General features: G+C 34.4%; 1 protein-coding gene across 3 annotated transcripts in view; it reads right to left on the bottom strand.

Moving 5' to 3' along the window:
- LOC100379035 (ATP-dependent translocase ABCB1-like) overlaps positions 1–22,914 on the bottom strand; it is a 53,004-nt gene that overhangs the window by 6,000 nt on the left and 24,090 nt on the right. For 2 of the 3 annotated variants that reach the window (XM_085501524.1, XM_085501523.1), the window contains exons 16-26: positions 20,481–20,673; positions 15,925–15,951; positions 15,293–15,444; positions 14,814–14,960; positions 13,527–13,631; positions 11,440–11,517; positions 7,670–7,753; positions 5,074–5,277; positions 3,159–3,400; positions 2,223–2,379; positions 186–383 (exon numbers count right to left, since the gene is read on the bottom strand). In XM_085501524.1, coding sequence (XP_085357650.1) covers positions 186–383; positions 2,223–2,379; positions 3,159–3,400; positions 5,074–5,277; positions 7,670–7,753; positions 11,440–11,517; positions 13,527–13,631; positions 14,814–14,960; positions 15,293–15,444; positions 15,925–15,951; positions 20,481–20,673 — 1,587 coding nt within the window. The remainder of the gene's footprint in view (positions 1–185; positions 384–2,222; positions 2,380–3,158; positions 3,401–5,073; positions 5,278–7,669; positions 7,754–11,439; positions 11,518–13,526; positions 13,632–14,813; positions 14,961–15,292; positions 15,445–15,924; positions 15,952–20,480; positions 20,674–22,914) is intronic. The other variant, XM_085501525.1, reaches the window with a different exon arrangement.

Genomic DNA, 22,914 nt, shown 5'->3' with positions numbered 1-22,914 from the left:
TATAATCTCTGTATTATCAGAGAATAGAGTAAGGTAGACCAACTTACCAACATACCAGACTATGGATCATATAACCTCTGTATTATCAGAGAATAGAGTAAGATAGACCAACTTACCACCATACCAGACTATGGATCATATAACCTCTGTATTATCAGAGAATAGAGTAAGGTAGACCAACTTACCACCATACCTGCCCATGGATCATAGAATCTCTCCAGAATCTGTACACATGTACTTTTACCACAGCCACTGCTACCAACCAGTGCAACACGTTGTCCAGGATTTACTTTCATGTCTAATCCTCTTAATACTGGTACATCTGGTCTTGTTGGATAACGGAACTTAACCGCCTGGAATTCAACTTCAGAGTTACATACTTCCTGCAAACAAATTTAACAGGAAGTATTAGAGTTATAGCATTGTAGGAATAACTTTCGTACATGACCATACAGACAGTCACACATATGCTACATCTACCCAAAATGATATTATCGGAGCCCTATGGCTCGAGTGAGCGAAAAATGGCTGGGTATTTGCGTTCAGCTTGAGCCAAGTTTGTCTCTAATAAACCTTTTTGGTTGAACTCTGATAAGATTGGGATCCTTACATGGCTCTGACCGTGTAAACGCATTGCGCCGAAATCACGCCCTCAATCGACTCTTTAAGTTAGCTCTCATTTTAATTATGGCGGGGACAACATCGTTTGTAATATCACATAATTTTTGGCTAGATGAAAAGATACACGCCCTAATATCTATTTGGCAGAGTAAAGAAATACAGCAATTGAGTGATAGAATGGGAAACATGTAAACGCATTGGAGTTAATCTGTTAATCGATGGGAGGAGCAGTAGTACAGCTCCGATAGAATACAAAGAATTATCCCCTATATACACCTTCAAAAATCAAGAACTAATTATACGAGTTAAGTTCAAGTTAAAGTTCAGCTTTTATACATATATAAACAAGTCATTGAAAATGACACAGTCCCCGTTAAGTTCTCTTTGTGCTCGTCATATTAAAGCGGAGGGGTTGTCGCGAGCGTGTCCTTGAAACTTGAGTTCCAAGTGGCGTATACAACAGATTGTTTGTTTATTTACATCAAAACACGTGTTTCATGTCATAGTAATATGGCCAAAATAAAAACAGCCATTATTCAGCCATCTTTGATCTGATTATGAAACACACTGATATGTATGACGTATGTGCCAAATATGAATGAAAATGGTACATAAATTGTGGAAATATAGTAGTAAGGCCAAAAATTCAGATGGCTGTCAATCGGCCATCCTTGACCAGATTTTGAAACAAATTGTCATGGACATGCATCCTAACATGTATAAAGTACATGTATGTGCCAAATTTGAATGAAAACTGACAGAGCACAACCAAGATACCGCATAAAAAAACAAAAACAAGATGCCTGCCAGTCGACCATCTTTGATCCAATTGCGAAAAAAATAGTCATGGACATGTACAATCTATGTACCAAGTTTGAATGACAACAGACCAGGCATGTCCAAATACAACATTTTCAAAAAACAAGATGGCTGCCAGTCGACCATTTTGAATTGAATCGCTAAACCACTGCATGTGCATATGTCCCACATAAGGTACTAGGCACATGCAAAGAATGAACGGAATCGGTCCACAGGATTCTGAAATATGACGTTGGATAGACTGACGCACGGACAGACAGACACACGGACGGTCGGACGGACAGACTCAGGAACTCACGGACAGTCGGGGACATGTATCCTAACATGTATGATCTATGTACTAAATTTGAATGAAAACTGACAAAGCATGTCCAAAATACGACATTTTCAAAAAACAAGATGGCTGCCAGTCGGCCATCTTTGATCCAATTGTGAAATAAATCATCATGGACATGTATCCTAACATGTATAATTTATGTACCAAGTGTGAATGAAAACTGACAAAGCATGTCCAAAATACAACATTTTCAAAAAACAAGATGGCTGCCAGTCGGCCATTTTGAATTGAATCGCTAAACCACAGCATGTGCATACGTCCCACATAAAGTACTAGGCACATGCAAAGAATGAACGGAATCGGTCCAAGGGATTCTGAGATATCACTCCGGACGGACAGACGCAAGGACGCATGGACACACGCACGCACAGGGACCGAATTATAAGTCCCCGTTTTCGGACTTTGTCCGAACGGGGACTAATAAAAGTGGGTGACATTAACTTACTGGTTTCAGTCCTTCGGTGCTAGAACTGTCTATTTCAGGTTCTCTATCCAACATCACGAATATGTTATTAGCTGCTGATTTAGCTTTGGTTGCATCAGGCGCGAACGCACTTGCTTGACCCAATGCCATGGCACCAAATGCAATAGCAGAGAACACACTACAAGAGACAAAAATTATGGTAATACAGTGTCAGAAGAGTCAATTTAGGAATCCTAACTAATTTGTTACTTGAATGTCAAGGCAGCATTTAGCATGTTAGCATTGACACCTGCAAAAAAAGGTCGCTAGTTGGTCAAAGGTCAACAATGTATGCCATTATGACTTGTCTTTGTACCAACTTTGTACAAAATCAGGTTAAAACAATTATGTTGGACAGACAAACTGTAAGTCACTGCTGTTTTTTTTTTTTTTGCTTCATTTAAACAATAGAAAACAAGCGACCTGACGGTCGAAATAGCTCTGCTGTCTTCATTATCATGGAACAAGAATATGAGAAAAATGTTCACTAAAAATCCAAATTTGCATATTTTGACACCAATTTGACAAATCTGACAGAGGACCACCCCATGTATCATTGTTGGAAATATGAAAGCATTTGGACTTAGGGTTTCAGACTAGTTGTCGAAAAATTTAATTTTTTACCAAAAATGACAAAAATATTCACTAAAAATCCAAATTTCCATATTTTGACATGAATTTAACAAATCTGACAGAGAACCACCCATTTGGTACAAATATGAATGTAATTGATCAAGTACTTTTGAAGTCGTGCAAAGGAAAACTTCACGCGGGACACAGGACGGAGAGACCCCCATACCAACAGCTCCGCTGGGTCATCGCGATGACAGCAGAGCTAAAAAGTTGTGAGCAGCCCTTTAATAAACTGCCGCATAACTAAACTCAGCTTCTAAATATGAAGATGTCTTTGTTACTTACAGAAATACATCTTCAAAATCCATTTCTCCTAATTCAATCATCCAGGCACCAAAGCGAAAGGCTGCAGCGTGCACAAAATAAATCATACACTGTGAGAAACCAAAACTTAATCCATAGATATGAGCTTTTTTTAGACCAGCTTTATATGGTGGATATAAAGAATCATGATATAGTTTATTAAAAGTCTTCTCTCTGTTCAATGACACAACAGTTCTGATGTTTTCAATGGCTTCAGATGCAATCTGCAATAACAAAATTATAAACATAGTTGAACTCTAGTGACCTTGCCCTTTGTTATATAATATTATTCCCTTTATCATAGTTTGTTTCAATATGAATATGCATTGTTATAATTAATTTTGAATACAAACAAGTTTTGGGGTTGAAACAAGAGTTGGAAAGCAGCCTACCGAATGTCCTTGAAAGCTCTGCTTTGTATGCAAATCAACTTAAATTGTTAGTTGGTGTCCATTGGAGAGAGAAGTCAACAGTACTGTTGCCTCCTGAGAATCTACATCTTCAAACACGGCAATCTTTGTTTGTGTGTCTTTAAATTAGTATTATAAAAACAATCATTCTGTTCTAATAGGTGAAACAAAGTCCTGTGAATTTTCATTTGTCGAATGAACTGTTGTCAAATACAGAATACCTATTTTTGAGTACAATTTTCTTTTCAAAATGTGGATGCAACATTTTGCTTTTTATGTATTTTTTATGTATTGCACGTTTATGATTTGATAACTTTGGACTAAACAGATTTTCTATTAAATTCAGATCTTGATCAAAGTTTGGCACCCAATTCATAGGAGTGTTTATATTGATTATTTGACTTCTTGTTTTCTGTGAAGATTTTATTGGTAGGTTTGCAAATGTGTATCAAACTGTGCAAAAACTCTCTCTATGAGTTGGTTTTGAAACCTAGTCTAGTATTTCCATGGGATTTGGGAGATACATTACAGAGGATATTATTACAAGATAAATGATTTGCTTCATTGAACACATACAACAATGCATATTTCCACTGAGATCAGTGACCTTTGAATGTGTATCACCAGTGATCAGTCAAGTAGAAATAGTCAAAATATTTTATCCGATTTTCTCAATTTTTGCATGATATTTTCATACAGGACAACTGTTGTTCATACTCAGGGAAGACTTTATATTGATGAATAAGGTGACCAAGTTTTATAAAGTTTGGAATAGAATTAATTATTGAATAGAAGTTATTGTGCACACAATAACAATTATTAACAACGACGACAACAACAACAACAACAACAACAACGACGACAACAACGCTGGACAAAAATCTTTCCCTTAATATAACTTTTCCTTCCATCTTTGATGTTATGGGCAAGGTAAAAATGTAATACATGTAACAAAATGTGTATTTTCTACAGATCACACTTTTCACTTAGCCTATACAGTCTATGCGCCTGACAAAACATGGTGAAACCCACTGGTTAATGTGGCTAACTGACATTACTGCACAGTAACATTATGCATTCAAATTTTAAAATATTGTGCATTCAATTCATTTTTTTTTAAATAAACACATCTGATTGTTTATGGCCGTTGTGGTTTGAAATGAATATGATTTTGGCGTGAATAACATCTAACCTTCTGTTGTTTAGTATCTTATTCACTGTGCAATACTAGTACACTTGTTTGAGAAAATGTAACTCATCGTTCTGCCAAGTCTTAACTTAGATTTCCTGCAGAGACACATACGTGCATACTGTGTTGTACACTGCTATAAAATTTCACAGACTAGCTAAATTCAAGCAGTTAACTGTATATTACCAGTAGTATTAGGCTTTTTAAAAATAGACATTTGTTTTATAACAATTAGTTGATTTTTTTCACTATATACTGTCAACAAATAAAGCACACAAATAAAATTATGATCTCTAACCTTTCCAGCTTCTTCCAAAGCTTCTTTATCTTTGTTTGTATACCCGCTAAGAACATTCATTTCAATAGCACCACCCACAGCTACAAAAGGCACACATGCTAAGACAACAAGGGTCATCTGCCAACCAAATACGAAGGCTATGATGATGCCAGTACCCATATTGGCAACAGATGATATAACCGTAGCAATACGTATACCAGCAGCCTAATAAGTAATTTAAGATTTTATTAACAATAATGTTTATTAACAACTTGCTTCATTCACATGGGTTGAGATAATGGTTGTATAAACAAAAACTACAAAAAAATACAGGCAAATCAGAGTAAATTAGGGTTTGATGACAGAAAACATCTCTTTCTATGTACTGCAGTATTGCATGTACTAACTAACTGTATGCAGTGATTGTCTTCAAATACAACATGTTCAAAAGTTGTTATTAATATTATATTGTAGCAGCTATTTAACAAGCAGCCTATCGGCTGAGATAGCTCCGCTGTTAGAAATGCACATTTCAATTAAAGAACTGAAGACATCATCAGAAAATGAACAATATGTATAGTATCAAAGCAATCGGACTTACAGTTTTTAACAAGAAGTCCAAAATATCACTTTCTACAAAAAATGACTAAAATATTCACCAAAATTAGAGAATTGAAGATATCATCACGAAATGAACAAATCTGAGAAAGGTCTACATGTAGTATCTATATATGTAATATCAAAGCAATTGAACTTTTGGTTTTTAACAAGAAGTCGAAAATATCACTTTTTACCAAATATGACAAAAATATTCACCAAAAGTATAGAATCCAAGATATCATCACAAAATGAACAAATCTGAGAAAGGTCTACATGTAGTATCTAAATATGTAATATCAAAGCAATTGAACAATTGGTTTTTAACAAGAAGTCGAAAATATCACTTTTTACCAAAAATGACAAAAATATTCACCAAAATTAGAGAATTAAAGATATCATTACAAAATGAACAAATCAGAGAGAGGTCCACATGTAGTACCTATATATGTAATATCAAAGCAATTGCACTTGCGGTTTTTAATAAGAAGTCGAAAATATCACTTTTTACCAAAAATGACAAAAATATTCACCAAAATTAGAGAATTAAAGATATCATTACAAAATGAACAAATCTGAGAGAGGTCCACATGTAGTACCTATATATGTAATATCAAAGCAATTGCACTTGCGGTTTTAACAAGAAGTCGAAAATATCACTTTTTACCAAAAATGACAAAAATATTCACCAAAATTAGAGAATTGAAGATATCAACATGAAATGAACAAACCTAAGAGAGGTCTACCCAAGGTACATATACACCAAGTATCAAAGCATTCAGGCTTGTAGTTTTCAAGAAGAAGTCGAAAAAGTAAAACATTGACACGGACGACAGACAATCACTCATATGATAAGCTAAAAACCCATACAACAGCAGTATAAAACATTTTACAGAGTTTGACCCAGTAAATATTGGTAGAAATCCTGTTGTCAGTATGGTCACTGGCAAAGTGACTGGCTTGTGATGGGCTCACAGTCACAGAGAGGCTGGTCTGTGTTTAGATTTATCTAAGACTAATATGACAATTATGACTCAGTGTTGACATGTTCACTGATCGTCCCACAAGTGTATATATGTAATTCTTATTTTTTGAAATAGAAATAATTCATTCATAGATTCATAACTCAATTGAAATTGCAGTAAATATGGCATAACTTGTCACAATGACCATTTTATTTGAAACAAGTCATTAGGGAATTTGCTATTCATGCATTTTTTGTATCAAAACTGAATTTCATTCGTCCAGGCTCATGTACAGAGATACAAAACACGAATCAAATCATCATGTACATGTATCTCAACATGTATAATGTTGTCAAATCAAATCCTGTCCAAGATACCACCTTTTCAAAAAAACAAGACGGATGCCAGTCGGCCATCTGTGATCGAATATTGGAACAAACTGACATGGACATGTATTCCAATATGTATGACGTATGTACCAAATATGAATGAAATTTGTCCATAAGCCTTGGAGATACAGTAATATGGACAAAAAGCAAGATGGCTGCCAGTCAGCCATCTTTGATCTGATTATTAAACAAACTGACATGGACATGAATTCTAATATGTATGATATATGTGCCAAATATGATTGAAAACAGACCATAAGCCTTGGGGATATAGTAGTATGGTGAATATTCAAGATGGCCGCCAGTCACCCATCTTTGATGTGATTGTAAAACAAATTGTCATGGACATGTAATCTGTAATGTACAATGTATGTACCAAATTTGAACTAAAAAAGCATGCATAAGATACTACATTTTCAAAAAACTAAATGATCAGCCATCTTGGATTGAATCAGTAAACCACTTCATGTGCATATGTCCCAGGTAAAGTACGAGGAACATGCAAATATGACTCCAGACAGAACCGAACAGACAGACAGACGAAAGGATAGATGGAGACCGAATTATAAATCCCCGTTTCGAACTTCGGACTAATTAACAAGGTAGATGACAACTTTATCAGTGAAGTTCTAAATATCACAACACTGAAGTATTGTGCTGACCTACCCCGTGAACCAATGATGCATCTGATGCCAATCTGGTTGTCAAGACGCCTGTACTATTTTTGGGCTCATCAAACCAAGATATTTCCTAAAATATAAAACAAAGAAAGGATCTGCTGTTATAGCTAGAATCATATGTAATATTAGCACAATATCTCTGCATGTTGGTCACTGAGTGGGCATTAGTGTGATATTACTATAGACCTCTGCATGAGTGGTGTGACACATGATATTTTGGTCATTGAGATGATACATAATACATGTTGTGTGTGACTGATACATGACTATGTTGTCAGTGATGTGATACATGACCATGTTGTCAGTGATGTGATACATGACCATGTTGTCAGTGATGATACATGACCATGTTGTCAGTGATGAGATACATGACTATGTTGTCAGTGATGAGATACATGACTATGTTGTCAGTGATGAGATACATGACTATGTTGTCAGTGATGAGATACACGACTATGTTGTCAGTGATGAGATACACGACTATGTTGTCAGTGATGAGATACACGACTATGTTGTCAGTGATGAGATACATGACTATGTTGTCAGTGATGAGATACATGACTATGTTGTCAGTGATGAGATACATGACTATGTTGTCAGTGATGAGATACATGACTATGTTGTCAGTGATGAGATACATGACTATGTTGTCAGTGATGTGATACATGACTACGTTGTCAGTGATGTAATCTGTGAATGTGTTGTCAGTGATGTGGTACATGATTATTTTGTCAGTGATGTGATACATGATTATGTTGTCAGTGATGAGTAACATGACTATGTTGTCAGTGATGAGATACATGGCTATGTTTTCAGTGATGTGATACATGACTATGTTGTCAGTGATGTGATACATGACTATGTTGTCAGTGATGTGATACATGACTATGTTGTCAGTGATGTGATACATGACTACGTTGTCAGTGATGTGATACATGACTATGTTTTCAGTGATGAGTAACATGGCTATGTTTTCGGTGATGAGATACATGACTACATTGTCAGTGATGTAATCTGTGAATGTGTTGTCAGTGATGAGATACATGGCTATGTTGTCAGTGATCTGATACATGACTATGTTGTCAGTGATGAGATACATGGCTATGTTTTCAGTGATGTGATACGTGGCTATGTTTTCAGTGATGTGATACATGACTATGTTTTCAGTGATGTGATACATGACTATATTGTCAGTGATGTGATACATGACTATGTTGTCAGTGATGTGATACATGACTATGTTGTCAGTGATGTGATACATGACTATGTTGTCAGTGATGTGATACATGACTACGTTGTCAGTGATGTGATACATGACTACGTTGTCAGTGATGTGATACATGACCATGTTGTCAGTGATGTGGTACATGATTATTTTGTCAGTGATGTGATACATGACTATGTTTTCAGTGATGAGTAACATGGCTATGTTTTCGGTGATGAGATACATGACTACATTGTCAGTGATGTAATCTGTGAATGTGTTGTCAGTGATGAGATACATGGCTATGTTGTCAGTGATGTGATACATGACTATGTTGTCAGTGATGAAATACATGGCTATGTTGTCAGCGATGTAATCTGTGAATGTGTTGTCAGTGATGTGATACATGACTATGTTGTCAGTGATGTGATACACGACGACTGTAAAGGGGTTAATTATTCACTGGGTTTTAATTTGGCTTATTTCACTGACTGGAAAATGCGCTAAATTAAAACCCAGTGAATATGTAAAATTTAGCATAGAACACATTATCTAAATGATAAAACCCAAAGAATATGCTTCAAATCAGTGAAATTTAAACCCAGTGAAAATTAGTCATTTTACAGTATGTTGTCAGTGATGAGTAACATGGCTATGTTTTCAGTGATGAGATACATGACTAAGTTGTCAGTGATGTAATCTGTGAATGCGTTGTCAGTGATGTGATACACGACTATGTTGTCAGTAATGTGATACATGACTATGTTGTCAGTAATGTAATCCGTGAATGTGTTGTCAGTGATGTGATACATGACTAGGTTGTCAGTGATGTGATACATGACTATGTTGTCAGTGATGTGATACATGACTATGTTGTCAGTGATGTGATCCATATCTTGGTTGTCAGTGATGTAATACATGTCTGTGTGGGTGTGTATGTATGTATGTATGTATGTATGTATGTATGTATGTATGTATGTGTGTGTGTGTGTTTGTGAAAGGTGTCAAATGTGGACATTGTTTTTAATATATACCAACCAACCGAGGACCTTTTTCTTAGTCTTCTGTTAACATACTTTATATTAATAGATAATTTGATTATTAATACGCTTTGCGTAGCTTAGGTTTAGTAAAGGCGAAAGGTATGGTACAGTTTATATTAATATTAATATAATTGTACCATACCTTCCCCCTTTACTAAAACCTAAGCTTCGCAAACATTTCTATGTTCAATCTCGGAATATTCAACTTTTATTTAATAAAATGTTGAATTGCATTGCAATTGAGTTTACTTAAACTCCAATTAAATTGCAACCTTATATAAGAACGCGTTTTACTCAAGTTCATATCGCAACTATATTAAAAGTTAATCAAATGAAGTCCTTGGGTCAAACGGAATACAAGAAAGTGTGTGTGTGTATGTCTTATCAATGTTGTAAAGACTTCCATTTAACTTTACACCTACCAAATGACGACAAACCTACAAAGTGATGACAAACCTACCAAGTGATGACCCTCAATATTTTTCATAATTTATATTGATAATTATTCAAACTTGTTATTAATATTAATATAACTGCACCATACCTACCCCCTTTACTAACCCTACACTTCGCAAACATATCTATGTCAAGTCACAGAATGTATGATGTTATTTCTACTTTGTTGAAACTTGAACTAAAACGTAATTCTATATTGAATTGCAATTTAATTGACTTTAATTAAACTCCAAATAAATTGCAGCCCTAAATATAGTTGCGTTTTAATCCAAACAACTATTAAAAGTTAATCCAATGGAGTCCTCAGAACATATAGCAATACAAGTATATATATATGTGTGTGTGTGTGTGTGTGTGTGTGTGTGTGTGTGTGTGTGTGTGTGTACTTGGATTGCTATATGTTGCGAGGACAAAAATACATATATATAGCTACTTCCGAGGACATACACACCTTCCGAGGACCTTTTTCATAGTCCTCGGAAAACATAATTTATATTAATAGTTAATTCGATTATTAATACGTTTTGCGTAGCTTAGGTTTAGTATCGGGGGAAGGTATGGTTCACGTTATATTAATATTAATATAATTGTACCATACCTTACCCCGATACTAAACCTAAGCTTCGCAAACATTTCTATGTTCAGTCACGGGATATTCAACTCTTGTTTAATTAAACCTAATTAAAATGCAATTCTCCATTGTATTGCATTGTAATTGAGTTTAATTAAACTCCAATTAAAACGCAACCCTATATAGGAACGCGTTTTAATCGAGTTCATATCGCAACTATATTAAAAGTTAATTCAACTATATTAAAAGTTAATCCAATGAAGTCCTCGGAACATATTGCAATACAAGTGTGTGTGTGTGTGTGTGTGTGTGTGTGTGTGTGTGTGTGTGTGTGTGTGTGTGTGCTTGCATGTGTATGTGATGTGATGTGATGTGATGTGATGTGATGTGATGTGATGTGATGTGATGTAATGTGATACATGCCAATGTTGACCACTATAAGTGGTGTGATACATAGCTTGGGAAAGAAGTTTCACTCCTACCTGTTTTAGCATGGCACGAAATGTCAGACTTCTAAGCCTCATTGTTAATTCTTCACCGGATTTACCAAACATTGTAGACTACAATAAATAAATAAGAGTGGAATCAGAGCAAACAATATTAATATGCCAGAAATAGTTCAACTAACTGTATTTGACACTTCCAACCAACTTTCATCAGTAATATTGTTCATGTCTAATTGGTTTTGCCATCAATTCAGTTTGCTTAGAACCATAGTTATGCATATTAATGAGATTACATGTTAATTCTGACCCCACCTTAAACTGTGTAGTCAATGTAATTCCAGCAAAAATACCTAGATACATGTATATGATAAATTGAATAAATTTAGCACACAGCTTTTAAAAAGTTACCAAAAATATTCACTAAAAATAGAAAATTGTTGATCCATGCCATAAAATGAATTAATCTGAAAGAAATCCCACTACTCTCAAGTTCCAAATAAATGTACCCCTCGGAATGAACATACCCCAGAACAAATTCCAAAATGGCAAACCAATCACTACTTGAGTCAGCCTGGCTGAGAAACTTTCTAGCCAATCAGTACAATAGTAACGTATTACTCAGAATTTGATCAGTTGCAAGGACAAAACTTTTCTTCATTTATGTGCCGCCGTGCGTCGGTAAAAATGCACGAGTTGGTCGGCTGCATCAATCAAGTTCCTCTAGTGTGACCTTTGTGGCTGGAGAAAAGCAAGATACCGTATAATCTTTTAAGTAGGCGTCACTCCAATTTAGGCATCAAGGAGTGAAAGGCCTTAAGGTTCATGGGCACTTGGGAGTGAAATTTTTTTTTTTTTTGCTTTTTATTATCCAAAGAGTCTTGGCTATAGACTGTTAAAATGTTGTACAATTGTGAATAGTGGAACATACTCAAAAAACGATTTTGAAATATCGATAACAGGTGCAAACATTCCCTCTTTTGAATGCTTAGCAAGATTTAGCAAGGCTGTACATAAATAATAAAAAAGAAACATTGTGAAAAAAAGTAATGACGGGATCTCCATATTATGCACTATTTTTACAAAACGATAATACATTTCACTAAATTCATACAATAAGCTTTCCGAAAATATATAGTTTTGTGGACAAGGGAGGTCATCTTGGTTTCCTAATTAAAATACCTGTCAGGTAAACTGCATCTCTACCTTAATTTGATACGTGATAGGTGTCACGAAATTTCAAAAAATTAGTCAATCAAAAAAACTGTTCACATGATAACAAAAAATACTCAGTATATTTAATATGCATTTATTTTTTAATGTTGTTGGTACCAAAAGTATATTCTAAAAAAGTTTTGAATAAAAACAAACACATTGCTTAGTAGCAAATGATCACAGTTAGGTAGCGCAATCCGGTCATGCTGCTTTTCACAAGTTAATAACTTACTTGTTTTCGAAGTGTTGCAATAGATTATAATAACGTACAGAAAATAAACTTGTTGAATTGTTATGAAATGCCAGAAAAATTCAACTTTAATAGTTACAATGTAAGAGAATGATTTCAATCGCATGTAAACATTCGATGTAATACGATATCAGCCATGTTTGTCCATTCACACGCAGACCTGAAACTGTTTATTGACCTCATAGGTCAAGTCACTAATTAATCAATCAATCAAAATGCTGGATGGTGCCAATGTGTTTGAATTACCATGGCTCATTTAAATATGTTAATGACAGTGTTAGTGGCTTCATGGTGAACGACACACGGGAGCGTTTTACCAATGTCGTAGTGCAATCTTTTGGCTTTGATTTGGATAGCAAAACGGCATGATTTTTTTTTTTAAATCAAGAAATTTTCGGCCCAATTTAGAAAAATAAGTAAACATACCATTCCAGGTGGAATTTTTCAGGAAAAAAAATAAACATACCGATAAGTTTATTTGGAACTTTAGAGTAGGTACCTACCTATCAAGTACAAAAGCAATTGGGAAGGCAGTGCACACAATAGAGTTTAATCAGTAACACTGAACGGCTCACCTGGGATCACAGGAAACAGTAATACCGACCTAACTCTGCTTACTAGGGAACACATGAAACATCAAAATTGACAGAATACAGCTTACCTGTAACAGATAAGCTAAACCAGACACCACTCCTATAACAACAAACAGCAAACTGAAGAAATTGGCATCAGCTCTAATCTCATCTTCATTTGGATTTGAAAATATCTAAATATAGAACAATATGATTATTAGTACATACTTTAGACAGACACTTAAAGCGGGAGGGTTGTCACCTGCGCACGCGCAGGAATTGAGTCCCAAGCGACGATAACACACACTAAAAAATGCAAAGACTCAAGGGTAGACGCTTGTCTGTAAACAATGGCACGCTATGGTCATCTGACATATGCTTTAATGTAAATTTGTTTTAGAACAAGAGTCCCAAATTCCCAATGTTAAAAAACATTACACAAGTTTCTATAGTGAAAGTTTATCTCAAAATATTTTTCGATGACATATATTATTATAAATTATATGGTCGCGAAAAATAGGGTCAAATTTATCAGGAGTAAGTTTTCCACATATTTGATAGGGAAAAGCTAGTCAAAGCCACTGGCCATTTATTCATCCACCAAGGCAATGCCAGGGAGCATATTAAAGTGCCATAAACGCAGGCCATTATAATTTCTGAAGAAGGTCAGTACTTGCAATTTGCATATTCTTGGGGGCAGAGCGACATCACAGAACTTTCTATGTTGCTAAGATGCGCACAACTGTACCACGTATTCATATGGAGCCCCAAGTTGAAGAGCCAGTCAACTATGGGTCAATCATAAACAACCAAATTTATATGTAGCACCATGTGAGAATAATCTTGTTACACTGTTACACTATCCCAGTACAGTTTTCTGAAGGTTTTTGACCGTTGTTTTCACTGATTGTGGTTGCCAGATGGGAAAATGCCCAGATGTTTGCTCTTGAGAATAAAATAATAGTCAGACAAGACAAGATTGACATTCAAAGTCTAAAATTTTTGTCTAACCCGATGTTTACATGAAAACCATACCAATATGTCAAAAATGTTAAATTGAAGTACGTACGGTATGGAGATTTTTATTAATGACATAATTAAACTGTATTTAACTAATGATACGCCAGTAATCATGTGATATAAAAGGAGTGTTGATTTGAAGAATGATCAGATAAAAAATGTTTTAGTTTTTGTGACCAAAGAATAAAAGAAATTGGATACAAACTGTTTGAGTTTTGAGTTATTGTAACCAAATGAAAGCTTTACAATGGAGTTAACAAAAATAACAACAGCTTGCCTTTCATCTACGATAAAAACTGAGTGCAGTACACTTTCAAACTTACATGTACTTACACTTACTGTTTCCTTATACTTACACCAATTATTTTACTGAAAACCACAGCAAATGCAGGTTGTACAGCACCATTTATAATAGCTGCTAGGGAGCCTACCATAATGTAAGGCCACTCGGGTGCATTCATTTTCATGATACGTCCCATTCCAACTTCAGGTATTTTATCATCCTGTGTGTATTCACATAATGTCAATAATAATTTCAAACTTTGTAATTTTTGAGCCCCATGATTTATCCTGCTAAAATTTTTTCCTATCATTTTTTATTATAATTTTAAACGAAATTGACATAAATTTCTCATTGGCTATGGATCTTAATAACAATTTTGGATACAATATGAAAATTAGTTAACTCAAAACTAGGATAACATGAACCTCAGTTATCAGACTGAACAATGATATTACAAATGAACCATTAGTGATTTGAATAGATAATTTTAGCTCAGGTCCAGCTTGACTGTAATACAGACATCACAGTACAGGAATATATACATCAACTTACTTCCACCTTCTCGTCATCATCATCAGTCGTTTTAGAATTTGTCGATAATGTTCTTTTTAAATGTTTCTTTGATCCTCTATCAGATTCCTTACGTTTAAGGCTTCCTGAGGATGATAGTTTGTGCTTAAAATCAATCTCTTCCATGTCCTCATCTGCAACACAAAAACAAATCTGAACGTTCATTTTCATGAATGACACCGTTGCTGATTAAAACAAATCAATTTAATTAAGCACCAAAGTCACCTTTCACAAAACCATACAATTTTTTTTTTTTAATTTTTAATTACCGGGGGTAAGACATATTGCCAAAATGAAATAATGCCCAAAAATAAAATACAGAAAAATTGGAAAAAAAATGACGCACTAAAATCTTGACAGGAAAAAATATGTGCACCCAGAGAGTTTGGAATCTACATATGCATGCGATACTGCATGTTTAAATTATTTGGCTAGTATAAGTGAGAGCAAGTACTGTAATGTGAAAGAATCTAGGTAACCTGACGTACATCATATTGTCATCATAAGTCATATTGTAGCATAACCGAACTGGTGTATTACCAGCTTATTTTGGAATCAACAATACATTTATTAAAATTGATTTGTAATTATTCATTTGAATTCTGTTGACTTACCAACTGGCGTGTTTTTTACTAAAGTCACTATAAAAGTTGTATTGATATAGCATGGAAATTGAAAAATTGAAGATTAGTATATGGCAGATGTAGCACTATAGTCATGTGAAGTAGGCAATTATAAAGATTATATTACTATGTGAGAAATACCGATGAGGTAGGCAATTATAAAGGTTATATTGCTGTGAGAAATACAGATGAGGTAGGCAATTATAAAGATTATATTACTATGTGAGAAATGCTGATGAGGTAGGCAATTATAAAGGTTATATTACTATGTGAGAAATACAGATGAGGTAGGCAGTCATAAAGATTATATTTAATATAATCTTTATGACTTTTACTATAAGAGAAATACCGATGAGGTAGGCAATTATAAAGATTATATTACTATGTGAGAAATGCTGATGAGGTAGGCAATTATAAAGGTTACTGTAAAATCTGTATTAGAAACCGCGGCTTCTATTAAAATGGTACAATGCAATAGAGGGGATGCGGCTTCTATTAGAGCATCTACACAAATGAGAAATGCTGATTTTTTGGTTCTCAATTATTCAAAAAGAATGGGTGCGACTTCTATTAGGGATGCGGCTTCTAATACAGATTTTACGGATTGCTGTGAGAAATACAGATGAGGTAGGCAATTATAAAGGTTATATTACTATGTGAGAAATACAGATGAGGTAGGCAATCATAAATGTTATATTGCTGTGAGAAATACAGATGAGGTAGGCAATTATAAATGTTATATTGCTGTGAGAAATACAGATGAGGTAGGCAATTATAAAGGTTATATTACTATGTGAGAAATGCAGATGAGGTAGGCAATTATAAATGTTATATTACTATGTGAGAAATACAGATGAGGTAGGCAATTACAAAGATTATAATACTATGTGAGAAATACAGATGAGATAGGCAATTATAAAGATTATACTACTATATGAGAAATACAGATGAGGTAGGCAAATATAAAGATTATATTACTATGTGAGAAATGCAGATGAGATAGGCAATTATAAAGATTATATTGCTGTGTGAGAAATGCTGATGAGGTAGGCAATTATAAAGGTTATATTGCTGTGAGAAATACCGATGAGGTAGGCAATTACAAAGATTATAATACTATGTGAGAAATACAGATGAGATAGGCAATTATAAAGATTATACTACTATATGAGAAATACAGATGAGGTAGGCAAATATAAAGATTATATTACTACAGTCAAACCTGTCTATAGCGGCCACCCAAGGGACTTTGAAATTTTGGCCTTTATAGACAGGTGGCCTTTCTATACAGGTTCACTAATTTATTCATGAATATTAATTAGGCACTGAATGTATTAAAACGGATCTCGCAACCCCATTTGACACACTATTACACTACTGTACACAGTATCCAAACACTTTATTACAAATAAAAATGTTGATTTTAAATTGTATTATGTAAACTAAAATCATTTCACAAAAAATTGATCATTGCACAATAATGAGTAGTATGAAAATTATTTGAAGATTTGTACAGTAAAGTTGATGTTCAGCAGCAGTTTGAGTCTCATTTCCTACTAAAGAAATCACTCCGCTTGCTTTGCTTAGCTATTCTGAATTTCTTTGTTTCTTTAAATATCTATTGTGTCTGGTAACTGTTCTAATAAATCGGAATGTTTCTGGGCTATAGCAAATTCTTTCAAGGAGAAGGAAGAGGGACAGTTAGCAGTGCTTTATTGATCCCTACAACGTTACGTATACGGAAAGAACACTTATCTATTGTATTCTTCCAGTTACATGTACGTGACAACTTGAAAGTTTCCTCCCAAATCACAATTCCCTAAACATTTCGTTCATTTTTTTTCAAAAATTTTCTCGACCTACCTCACTTACGAAATGGTTGATCCCTAATCAAAACATTACTTTGCGCAATCGAAATCTGTGCGACTTCCATGTTATTGTACTGGTGCAACAATAGGAACGTGTGAACTATGCCTGGCGGCTTTGGCCGCCCATGGAGGTAATAATGGGCCGGCGAACTGGGGTCAATTTAACATCATTGTTAAAAGCATCTATTGTTACATGTACCGAGGCAGTAGCGACCGAAAAAAAATTGTTGAACGAATTTAGTTTAGACAACGAGACGATACTGCACACACATTCCCTCGCAGTGATCGATACACACTAATGCAGGGCTAACGGAAACGACTCTTCTTTTTGACCCGAGTTATCATAACCCCGGAAGAACAAGAACGCACATGCGCAAGGCTAATTAGCATAATTTATTTGGATGGATAAACAGGCATGGCCGTTGCGTTGATTTTTTTACTTTTTGCTATCAGTTCCAGTTACATGCGTATTTATCGGTAATTATAGGAGTTCAAAGTGAATAAATATCGATACTAAATAACAAGTGAGCTGTTATGTTTTTTTTGTTGGTAATCAATTCGATCGAGGATTTACCGTCAGCATTCCGATTCACCCCAGCCACATGCATAGGGACCGTGACTGTGTCCTGGCGACTCACAACTTTTGCGGGTCGTCATCGTTGTGATTGCTCGATTCATTAATTGAACAAAATTGTAAGTTATTCCAATGGTATACATATTTCAACAAAACATTAATGACAGCATGTTTTTTTATCAAGACACTTTCAAATTCGTAATTATGTTTTTGGCGTTCCATAGCCATCGGTACGGTGTGCTTGCCGTGGTAAACTGAATTATAAACAAGAATAAAACATAATTGCCGAAGCCATCGGTTGAATGAAAGGTGTGAAAACGTGCTAACTTTGTCCTTTGTGAGCTTATTAGTTGTCTGAGGTGGAAGGCAGTAGTCTGCAAGACATCCGGGAACTATGTCCGTTATATGCAGTTCAACTGTTCACTGCGGCCGCTGAAGCGTGGCCGTTGGCCGCGTTAGGCAGGTGGCCGCTGTAAACAGGGTACTTTACATGTAAAATTTGTAGGGACTGTTCAGTTGTGACCGCTATAGGCAGGTGGCCGCTATATCCAGGTGGCCGTTAACACAGGTTTGACTGTATGTGAGAAATGCAGATGAGATAGGCAATTATAAAGATTATATTGCTGTGTGAGAAATGCTGATGAGGTAGGCAATTATAAAGGTTATATTACTATGTGAGAAATGCAGATGAGATAGGCAATTATAAAGATTATATTACTATGTGAGAAATACAGATGAGGTAGGCAATTACAAAGATTATAATACTATGTGAGAAATACAGATGAGATAGGCAATTATAAAGATTATACTACTATATGAGAAATACAAATGAGGTAGGCAAATATAAAGATTATATTACTATGTGAGAAATGCAGATGAGATAGGCAATTATAAAGATTATATTGCTGTGTGAGAAATGCTGATGAGGTAGGCAATTATAAAGGTCATATTGCTGTGCGAAATACAGATGAGGTAGGCAATTATAAAGATTATATTACTATATGAGAAATGCTGATGAGGTAGGCAATTATAAAGATTATATTACTATGTGAGAAATGCTGATGAGGCAGGCAATTATAAAGGTTATATTACTATGTGAGAAATGCAGATGAGGTAGGCAATTATAAATGTTATATTACTATGTGAGAAATACAGATGAGGTAGGCAATTATAAAGATTATATTACTATGTGAGAAATGCAGATGAGGTAGGCAATTATAAATGTTATATTACTATGTGAGAAATACAGATGAGGTAGGCAATTATAAATGTTATATTGCTGTGAGAAATACAGATGAGGTAGGCAATTATAAAGGTTATATTGCTGTGAGAAATACAGATGAGGTAGGCAATTATAAAGATTATATTACTATGTGAGAAATGCAGATGAGGTAGGCAATTATAAATGTTATATTACTATGTGAGAAATACAGATGAGGTAGGCAATTATAAATGTTATATTACTATGTGAGAAATGCAGATGAGGTAGGCAATTATAAAGGTTATATTACTATGTGAGAAATGCAGATGAGGTAGGCAATTATAAATGTTATATTACTATGTGAGAAATGCAGATGAGGTAGGCAATTATAAAGGTTATATTGCTGTGAGAAATACAGATGAGGTAGGCAATTATAAAGGTTATAATACTATGTGAGAAATGCAGATGAGGTAGGCAATTATAAAGGTTATATTACTATGTGAGAAATACAGATGAGGTAGGCAATTATAAAGGTTATATTGCTGTGAGAAATACAGATGAGGTAGGCAATTATAAATGTTATATTGCTGTGAGAAATACAGATGAGGTAGGCAATTATAAAGGTTATATTGCTGTGAGAAATACAGATGAGATAGGCAATTATAAAGATTATATTACTATGTGAGAAATGCAGATGAGGTAGGCAATTATAAATGTTATATTACTATGTGAGAAATACAGATGAGGTAGGCAATTATAAAGGTTATATTACTATGTGAGAAATGCAGATGAGGTAGGCAATTATAAAGGTTATATTACTATGTGAGAAATACAGATGAGGTAGGCAGTCATTATATGATTATAAATTAACTGGTTTCAATTATCAAGACTTTGACAATCTTACCATCACTGACATCTTCATCTTTTTGTTTGGTTTGCATCATTACCAATTCATAATATAACCCTTCAGCAGCCATGAGTTCATCATGAGTTCCTTCTTCGACAATAACACCATTTTGTACAGAGCAGATTTTGTCAGCATTTCTGATAGTTGATAATCTATGTGCAATCACTATTGTTGTTCTTCCTTCACTTGCCTAGTGTAAACAACAATACTGATTGGATAAACTGAATGCACACATTATGGAAATGAGAAATGACACTTGCCTAGTGTAAACACAACAATACTGATTGGTTAAACTGAATGCATAAATTATGGAAATGAGAAATGACACTTGCCTAGTGTAAACAACAATACTGATTGGTTAAACTGAATGCATAAATTATGGAAATGAGAAATGACACTTGCCTAGTGTAAACACAACAATACTGATTGGTTAAACTGAATGCATACATTATGGAAATGAGAAATGACACTTGCCTAGTGTAAACAACAATACTGATTGGTTAAACTGAATGCATAAATTATGGAAATGAGAAATGACACTTGCCTAGTGTAAACAACAATACTGATTGATTAAACTGAATGCATAAATTATGGAAATGAGAAATGACACTTGCCTAGTGTAAACAACAATACTGATTGGTTAAACTGAATGCATACATTATGGAAATGAGAAATGACACTTGCCTAGTGTAAACACAACAATACTGATTGGTTAAACTGAATGCATACATTATGGAAATGAGAAATGACACTGGCCTAGTGTAAACACAACAATACTGATTGGTTAAACTGAATGCATAAATTATGGAAATGAGAAATGACACTTGCCTAGTGTAAACACAACAATACTGATTGGTTAAACTGAATGCATAAATTATGGAAATGAGAAATGACACTTGCCTAGTGTAAACAACAATACTGATTGGTTAAACTGAATGCATAAATTATGGAAGTGAGAAATGACACTTGCCTGGTGTAAACAACAATACTGATTGGTTAAACTGAATGCATAAATTATGGAAGTGAGAAATGACACTTGCCTAGTGTAAACAACAATACTGATTGGTTAAACTGAATGCATAAATTATAAAAATGAGAAATGACACTTGCCTAGTGTAAACAACAATACTGATTGGATAAACTGAATGCATAAATTATAAAATTGAGAAATGACACTTGCCTAGTGTAAACAACAATACTGATTGGTTAAACTGAATGCATACATTATGGAAGTGAGAAATGACACTTGCCTAGTGTAAACACAACAATACTGATTGGTTAAACTGAATGCATACATTATGGAAGTGAGAAATGACACTTGCCTTGTGTAAACAACAATACTGATTGGATAAACTGAATGCATAAATTATAAAAATGAGAAATGACACTTGCCTAGTGTAAACAACAATACTGATTGGTTAAACTGAATGCATAAATTATAAAAATGAGAAATGACACTTGCCTAGTGTAAACACAACAATACTGATTGGTTAAACTGAATGCATAAATTATGGAAGTGAGAAATGACACTTGCCTAGTGTAAACAACAATACTGATTGATTAAACTGAATGCATAAATTATGGAAATGAGAAATGACACTTGCCTAGTGTAAACAACAATACTGATTGGTTAAACTGAATGCATAAATTATGGAAATGAGAAATGACACTTGCCTAGTGTAAACACAACAATACTGATTGGTTAAACTGAATGCATAAATTATGGAAGTGAGAAATGACACTTGCCTAGTGTAAACAACAATACTGATTGGTTAAACTGAATGCATAAATTATAAAAATGAGAAATGACACTTGCCTAGTGTAAACAACAATACTGATTGGTTAAACTGAATGCATAAATTATGGAAATGAGAAATGACACTTGCCTAGTGTAAACACAACAATACTGATTGGTTAAACTGAATGCATAAATTATGGAAGTGAGAAATGACACTGGCCTAATGTAAACAACAATACTGATTGGTTAAACTGAATGCATAAATTATGGAAATGAGAAATGACACTTGCCTAGTGTAAACAACAATACTGATTGGTTAAACTGAATGCATAAATTATGGAAATGAGAAATGACACTTGCCTAGTGTAAACAACAATACTGATTGGTTAAACTGAATGCATACATTATGGAAATGAGAAATGACACTTGCCTAGTGTAAACACAACAATACTGATTGGTTAAACTGAATGCATAAATTATGGAAGTGAGAAATGACACTGGCCTAATGTAAACAACAATACTGATTGGTTAAACTGAATGCATAAATTATGGAAATGAGAAATGACACTTGCCTAGTGTAAACAACAATACTGATTGGTTAAACTGAATGCATAAATTATGGAAGTGAGAAATGACACTGGCCTAATGTAAACAACAATACTGATTGGTTAAACTGAATGCATAAATTATGGA

The sequence above is a fragment of the Saccoglossus kowalevskii genome, chromosome 7 (genome assembly GCF_978046115.1).
Source record: "Saccoglossus kowalevskii chromosome 7, keSacKowa6.1, whole genome shotgun sequence".
Taxonomy (NCBI): Eukaryota; Metazoa; Hemichordata; class Enteropneusta; family Harrimaniidae; genus Saccoglossus; species Saccoglossus kowalevskii.
This window is presented reverse-complemented; position numbering and strand designations above follow the sequence as displayed.